General features: G+C 42.9%; 1 protein-coding gene across 4 annotated transcripts in view; it reads left to right on the top strand.

Annotated features, from left to right (window-relative positions):
• vps13b (vacuolar protein sorting 13 homolog B) overlaps positions 1 to 8,525 on the top strand; it is a 449,591-nt gene that overhangs the window by 273,478 nt on the left and 167,588 nt on the right. For all 4 annotated transcript variants that reach the window (XM_080427213.1, XM_080427214.1, XM_080427212.1 and 1 more), the window contains exon 32: positions 5,158 to 5,361. In XM_080427213.1, the coding sequence (XP_080283339.1) occupies positions 5,158 to 5,361 (204 nt within the window). The remainder of the gene's footprint in view (positions 1 to 5,157; positions 5,362 to 8,525) is intronic.

The following is an 8,525-nucleotide window of genomic DNA, read 5'->3' as shown; positions in this document are numbered from 1 at the left end:
TCAATCTTAATGATTGTCAGATCATCTCCTCGCTTAACAGGACATTTTTAAGTGAGCAGAAACGACAGAATTGGAGCAAGATGGACCTATAAATTACATGGACTGGACTGACATCTTTAACGGGCCATCATGGCAAGCATATGTTAGAAAGCCTCTTCAGAGCAACGTGTCCATCGCAGCCATGTTTATAACCCTGGAGCTTCTCTGACATGTAAACGCCATGGGAGACAAATGGTTCCCGCAATTAAGATGTTGAAATCACAGTGCAAACACCGACTTTTAGTATACACCATGTCACTGTAAACAGAGGGCCTTTACAGTAGTGCTCTGTCCTCCTTACTGTCTTATACCACTGTCATAGGGGTGGTATAAGCTCGAACTAAACCTTGCTTGTATATACAAGTAATAGTTTCCTCCTAAGATCTTGTGTAAATATGATATAATTGGTCAAGTATGAGTGTCTTTAAAGCCCAATCAGCCTAATGAATAACAGGCTCCTGTTGGGAGCAGCCTTGGGTATGAGTAATGCTGTTGGTCCTTAAATAGAATACATTATTGATGCTTTTCTCTTGTACATGTGAAAGCACATCGGGACTTAGAAAGAAACTAGTTTCTTATTTGGTGTGGCTGTTCTCCAGAGGTAGGAAGGAATTGAACAGAAGGATCCAAAATGGTGCCGTAGTATCAAGTACGGTAGCTTTAAGTTGCCACACATGTGGAGCATTGTTGCAGCTTTGAGAACACATTTGCTTTATTTTGCCCGTCTTTGCGACTTCAATTGAATGTGCTTAAGTCGTCAGAAATTCTTTAGGTTGCAGCAGTTTAAAAAAAAGTGAGTGACTGAATCCACCATTCTGCTGACTCGCCGTGTTCCACGACATCATTTTCCTCTCTCAATCTGAGGGCTGCTCAGCGTTCTAATTCAGAGCCCTAATTACTATAATTGGTAGATGCAAATTAACAGCAATTGGACTTGACTGGGGTCATAAATCCACCGCTCAGAAGTCGCCGAGTTTTTTGGCAATTGAGACTGGACCACCGTCGGCCGGGGGTGCTTAACTTACTAAGTAATTGCAAGTTTCATGAATCATAATGCATATGAATTCCCCCTCGGGCACATACAGGCCCAGGGGGATTCTGATCTAGGCCGTTGGGAGTCATGGTGAGCTGAGTGAAAAAGGCGCTGCTCCTCTTAGCTCTTTCCACGACAGAAATACCATAGGAGAGATGCTGGGTGCTAATGGTGGTTGCCTAATAACACTTGAACCCACAGAGAAAGAATATTACGACCACAGCTGAGCACTGGCTTTTGTGGAATTTGTGGATGAATGATACAGTTGATGCTGGTCTCACAGAGCACTTTACTTCATGGATATTACTTTACGGCTTAAACAAAGTGGGAGCGACCCCCGCCGCTAAATGAAACGACACAGCGAGAAAGACATGCACCGTTAGCATTTCAATGCAGTATGTGCTCCTTCAGTTCAAATATACAGTAGTTGAGGTCCACTCAGAACAAAGAACACAGAACCCCTTATGAAATACAGCACGTCTGTGTACCGAGCTAATTTAGCTTGACTTGGCTGAATTAAGCCTGAGATCTCAATGAAATTTCTACTCAGTATGTATGTTCTACCAAGAGAACTGAAACAGGGGGCCCGCCTCACTCACAAGTGCGTGCGCACACACACACACACACACACACACACACACACACACACACACACACACACACACACACACACACACACACACACACACACACACACACACACACACACATGCACACACACATTCAAAACATACTCTTGCCCCCGCTGAACGTGTAAGCAGACATGTATTGCATGTGATTGCTGGGGAAATGGAGTGAAAAACAGGTCTGGGGTTGCGGGTTCAGGTTGCGGGTTTCAGAGTGACGAGATCCAGAAGCCGGTGGGCCTGGTATTACCCTGCTGCTTCCTGCCCCTGTGGCCTGGAGCAGGGGATGGGGAGGGGCAGCGGGGGTTGTTAATGCCAGGGGCCACGATACTAGAACCTGCCCCACAGGAGTACCTCTGGAGGGGGCTGAACCCCAGCCCATGGCTCCCACAGTCCTACCGCCAGCCGCTCAGACCCAGTCCAGATCCCACTGTGGTTTGTTTTATTACCTTGAACCACGGCTAACCTTCAAAACCTCTGCATGGAAATGGAGGCCTCCCAGGATTCCCTTCTTTCACTCTTTCAACAATTCCTCTCACTTATTTGCCATTCCTTGTGCAGTAGGCTTCACTGTTGATGTAACTCTTTTTTTTTTTTTTTACTATTTCACACACACATTTCAAGCCAGGAGCTTATCTCCGTGATGTGCAGTAGCACAGAGACTCCTCTTGTAGAGGCATAGAACTGTGTGTTAGCTGTTTATTGCAGTGTGTGTGTGTGTGTGTGTGTGTGTGTGTGTGTGTGTGCGTGTGCGTGTGTGTGTGCGTGCGTGCGTGTGCTACTAATGTGTTCTGCGTGCACACAGATCCTTCCATATATCCTATTAGTACCTCAGCACACCATTCCAAACCTGCTGCACGTTAAAGCACCCATTCCTCCCACACACTCGCCTAATAATACAAATTATGATTGATGCTCTGCCCAGTGCAAGCATGGGCCCGTGGAATGCAAAACGGAGAACAGAACATGCACTGTAATTAATTGCCCATTTGTAAACTTGTTCGCATAATTTCTCCTCTACAGTGTTCGGGACATTATCTATTTATTACTTCGTTTTTTGTGTGCCCATGATGAAGCAACAATGAGCAGTTCTCCCAACGGTCTAGAAGCATATCACTGCCATGTCTTGACTATTTTGTCCTCGGTTTCCCACTGGAGGACTTGAATTAGAGGCTTTGAGTTTGAGCCATAATAATGTTGGAGAGAAGCCCTCATATTTCAGCTCTGATGCAAAATCAGCCCAGTGGCTTTTAGGAGTTAAATTGGGTTTAAACTGTGTCAGAAAAAGAAGTGTTTTTTAAAATAATAGCCACGAAACGCCATGAAACAGAACTTTCATACTGCTGAGAGCTTTTGATCCATTTTTATAAATAGCAGAATTTTGTCGTAAAAATAATGTTTTTGCGGTCTTTTCCTGCAATTAAAATACGGTTTGGCTCAGGAACAAGGGGCAGAGCTAACTACTTCATGTTTGAGAAAACTCTCTATTTCTCTCCCTCACCCCTCCATCCATCCATCCATCCCTCCCTCCCTCCCTCCTTCTCGAGACGAGAGCATATGTCATTTATAACTTGTTATTTTCAATTTTCCCCATATTTTCCACATGGCAGCAGCAGGCAGATGTGTGATAATGGCATGTGAGAGGGTGCAGCAGGGTGTGCTCCACCTGCCCGGCTCTGTATGTTTTTAGTTCTGCCGTGTGGACGGTGGGCAGAGTGCTTCTGGCCGTGCTTTCCCAGGACATTTCTCTGATTCCTCTTGGCCGAGCGGTGTGGTCTTCACATGACCAATCAAATATGTCAAACGCGCCAGTGTTTTTCCCCCCGCGTGTACAACAAGAGAGTCTGGCTCCAATTATTATTGCACCCCAAGGGGAACTTCCAAAAATTCCTCGCCTTCTCGTTTGTCAGAAACGAAGCTCTCTCGTTTCCTGCGATTGGCTGAAATATGTCTTTTGATATTAAATCACGGCGGTTTCCACTGGCTACATGACCAAGACAAATGTTTATCATATTTATTTATGTCATTGGAGATGACCCTGCAGCCCAGCAATGTGGAGTCTTGGCTGCAGACTCCCATGTTATGTTGATTATGAGTAAGAGAGTCTCCCAAATAAGCTGAAGTTAAGAGATAATTTGGACAGTGGATGAGGTAACTGCGGTTTGTTTAATGTGAAAAATACAGTTATAGAGAGGGGGGGGGGCATGGAGGTACGGTTTCAAAAGACCAAATGAATCTAGACTGACACATCCCACCCAAACGTTACAGGGCTCTTGGTTTGAATTATATCATTTCTCTGTTGATAAATGTGGCTCCAAATGTTGATTAGAGATCTGTTTCAGTTGTTTGTATGTCAACAAATCCAGCTAAATCCAGTTATACACCTCTGATCTCCCATTGCCATTGTTTTTGTACTTGGTGCGCATTGTCATAACATCACGCTCTGGTTGAGGCCTTCCCAGTGCAGCTAAGGGAGGGGAGACGCTGTATGAAAATTGCCATTGACATCGCTGAAACAAATAAAACTCCTCATGCTGCCACTACATCTGTAGCCATTTTAAGCCCCTTATTTGTGCTGTTAAAGCTCTCATTTGAATTCACCAGCACAAATAAACATATCATAATGAAGCCAACGGCCCTGATGTCATTTGCAGATGTTTGAATTTTGATTATTCTTCTTTGCCTGGTGAATTTGTCAGGATTGCCGTCCCTCAAAGCAAAATACATGACATCATTGACTTCATGGCGCTGACGGGCCCGATGTTTGCTCTCTTCACTACAGCACTTCAGCTATGGAGACAGCGCTGCCTGCTCTTCACATAATCTTTAGATCTCTTCTACCGTGGTAGAGTTTGTGTATACCGTGTCCCACTAGATGGAGAGAGGGAGTTGGAGAGAGAGGTATCAAGGGCCCCAGTCTCCAGACTACCGTGCCGTCCAACTGACTTTTTAACAGTGTTTACGGCTAATGATAACTTGGCATAAATCAGAACTTTTTAAAAGGCAAATGATTTCACCTGAGGCCTCCTGGGTTATTTATCTGAGCTCTGGGTATTTGAGTGTCTCCCAGAGGGTTTAATTTGTCCATAATTCAACCTGAATATGAAACCTGTAGGCTTCTAAACCACTGAATGGGCACTGGTAGGGGGGCGGGAGAGTAGTGGTCAGGGACTGGTGCCAGGATCTCTTTACTGGTTCAGTATAACACAGTGCCTGGTCTACTGCTGGACTTAGAATATGTTACTGTAATGGCCTGGAAAGTCTGCTGCAGTATAATGACACAATAAAAACAACATATCATGTTTTATACATTGGGGTTGTTGTGCTTAGACACCATTTATATCCACTGTAATCTGCTTATTGATTGATTGACTTTTGATGTGAGTTGGACCATGTGATGCTTTCTCTGAAATATCTTGTTCTTATTCTCTACCTCTCTCTCTCTCTCTCTCTTCCTAGACGTGCACTCAACCTGGGCATCCTGCGTGACCCGGGTTCGGAGGTGGAGGACCGTCAGTACCAGCTGGACCTCCAATCCATCAACATCGGCACGGCCCAGTGGGAGCAGCTCAAGCCGGAGAAGGAAGGGTCGAAGGGGGGAACATCGGCAGAGAGTGAGAGGAGCTCCCAGAATCCTGCGCTGGAGTGGAATATGGCCAGCAGGTGAGAAATAATATTGGAACTACTGGTAGACACATGTGGTAAACTGATGTAGTGCTGGATACAAGTTGCTGAACTACTCATCAATTAGAGATTCCTTCTAGGCCTGGGCCTAGTTGATAATATTGAATATAAGCACAAAATGCAGCTACTGTACAGTATCAGCTTGCCTGGTGTTGCCGGGGTTATTGCGTTGATAAGTCTCTCAAGCCAGACAACCATTCCACAATGCTACATAGTCTGTTACTACGCTCCCTGAAAGCAGCTCACAGGAAGCTGTCATCATTCGTCATTTCCATTCAGGAACATTCTCTTTCTCTCTCTCTCCTGGCAATGCTTTGCAAATTATAGAGCATTAAGAGTACCTCCACTACTACAGTCTTGCACAGTATGGCAGAAGCATTTGTAAATTGTGTGAGCCAATAGTCTCAAGAGATCATTGCAGTGACAACGCAATTGTCCAGTCCTTATGGGTTTATCTGCACGCCTGCCATAGACAAGACCCACCCACAGACACTGTCCACCGCAACTTTATACAGTAGATAATATCGGGATAGTAAAAACATTTTATGATGATGATAATGAATATGTATATAATTTAATGAATACATGAATATGTATATAATTTAATGAATATACAAGTGTGTGAACAGAACCAAACGGTCAGTCAATGTATTCAGTGTGTAAAGCAGTGTGTGGGTGGGAGCGTATGTGCAGCATGACTGTTGTAAAGTGTAAACCAAAAAGACAAACATACAACAGAAGCGACATGTGGAGAAGAGAGGAGAGAGAGTCAATGAAAGGAGGCACAGATATTTATAGCCTGGGATACACGAGGCCTAGGTATGCTCCATTCTCCCTGAAACCCTCAAGCACCATCCTGCTGCAGCCACCACAGGCAGGGTGGGAGAGGGTCATCACAGATTAAAGGCAGGGCAACAGATAACTTTAAGTGCTGGCTATTCAAACAATGTGGAACAAAAACTTTACTTGTGTTATAATTTAGCATTCTCATAAACAATAAATATGTTTATAAATGTTGGGGAAAAAATGTTGTACTGATGAATCTGCCCCGCCCCCAAAATTCTGTTGCGCAGTTTTGTGACGTCAAGAGTGGAGGAAGTGCAACCTGGTAAACTACCTAAACTCCCTATAAACAAATAAAAGGATACTTATATCATTAATTTACATTTGATTTAACCTATTACAGTAGAGATGCTTCCAGAGCATTGCAAATATGTCTTATTTTAAATGCTAGACATTTACAATGTTCATTTATAGGTCAATATTGTACCAAGTACTGGCAATACAGTGTATAGCTGCTGCAGCAGCTTCCTCCACTGGTGATGTCATCACTGTGCAGTTCCATACTGCTACCAGTAGGGTCACCTTTTCAAAACTTCTCATTTAAGTTCATCATACTGCATACTACCTGTGCTTTATGTAACTTTATTTTTGTCTCAACCAATATTTATTTTTCTCCTTTTTTTTATTTGTATTATATCATATTGTTGTGTGAGCACAGTCTCTGCAGAACACATTATATGGAAATTAATTTAAACACAGGTACAAAATCATTTAGCAGTAGTGTCAAAATGTGCACGTGCAGTAAGCATTATTATCTTTAGCAGCAGTGTCAAATGTATAAAGACGCACTTATGTATACGTACATCAAAAACACTTGTCTGTTCCACATGTCTACGTACATGTGCAAGTAACATTTTGAGCAGCTGCTTATGGTTGTTTATTTAGTTTTTGTTTGTTTTGTTTTTTGTTGTTAGGGGTAGGGTCAGGTTTTTCTTTTTTCACCATGTCCTCATTCAGGGCTCTGACAGCCACAGGGGAAAAACTCTTTCTGGGCCTTGAGCCCCGGGGCTGTGAGACACCTCCAGTGCTTTCCATTTTGCATCATTATAAATAGTCTGTTACTAGGATGATGTTTGTCCATCATAATTCTTTTTGCCATACTCAAGCACCTGCTGTCGTATATGTCCCGCAGGGACGGGAGAGAGCTCTATTTGGTGGAAGAGCTCTTTCCATACATATACCATATAGAGATGGCCCTCGACAGGATGCTCTGGGTTGTAGCAGAGTAGAGAGATTTCAGGACTTCCTCTGAGACCTTTAATTTTCTCAGGTGGTACTGACGGTGCCTCGCTTTCTCTGTCACAGCCTCTGTGTGCATTCGTCTGTGTGCATTCTCAATTCACAAGTCAAGTCCTATCTATCATACACACACTGTATACAGTGTATATATATCTGTGTATATATATAATAATAATAATGATAATAATAATATTAATACATTTTATTTGTAACGCACTTTATATTTGACATAAACAAATCTCAAAGTGCTAAATGTGTACATGTATATATATATATATATATATATATATTCATTTAAACAAGGTTCGCTAACAACATGTATCGCGATACTTTGGGATTTATTTTGGATATCATCCCTCACCCTCTGCCCAGACTCTCAAGAGTTTTCTTCAGATTGTGTTGTTTCGATACAGCTACAACATGTATCGCGATACTTTGGGATTTATTTTGGATATCATCCCTCACCTTCTGCCCAGACTCTCAAAAGTTTTCTTCAGATTGTGTTGTTTCGATACAGCTACAGTACTAATCAGACACTTGTCTCGAGGGTCTTTGTTTAGGAGCATCGCAGATGTTCTTAATCAGTGAACAACGTTGTCATCCCAGAATAATCTTTAAAGTCGGTGCGCTCTGTGAAAATTGATGATGTGGGATTTCTCCCTGATCGTCTGTATTTGTGTATCTTGCTAATTAGAGTGAAATCTGAATCCTGGTCAGAATCCCTTGGAGTATAACCACTTATGCTACATTGCCAAATCATATAAAAACATTTTAAAGTCTACGCAACACTTCTCAAACTGTGTAGTGTTTGTCTATAAAATGGCAGGCGCAGTCAACTGTTCAGCAGAGGTCATACAGTAGAATCTGTACGTAATATATTTCTGCGTTAACCTGTGTTAACTCATACAAGTCAGGTGCTGTGTGTGATCCGCTAGAATGTCCCTATAATTCATCTCGTCAGTCTTGATGTGGGGAGCAGCATATAGTTCTTGCGTTAGCTCCCTCTCATGTAGCGTCTCCATACGCAGTCATAATTACAAACCCTGTCATTTTTATAGAGT

This window comes from Gymnoscopelus braueri, assembly GCF_963280865.1.
Source record: "Gymnoscopelus braueri genome assembly, chromosome: 4".
Lineage (NCBI taxonomy): Eukaryota > Metazoa > Chordata > Actinopteri > Myctophiformes > Myctophidae > Gymnoscopelus > Gymnoscopelus braueri.
This window is presented reverse-complemented; position numbering and strand designations above follow the sequence as displayed.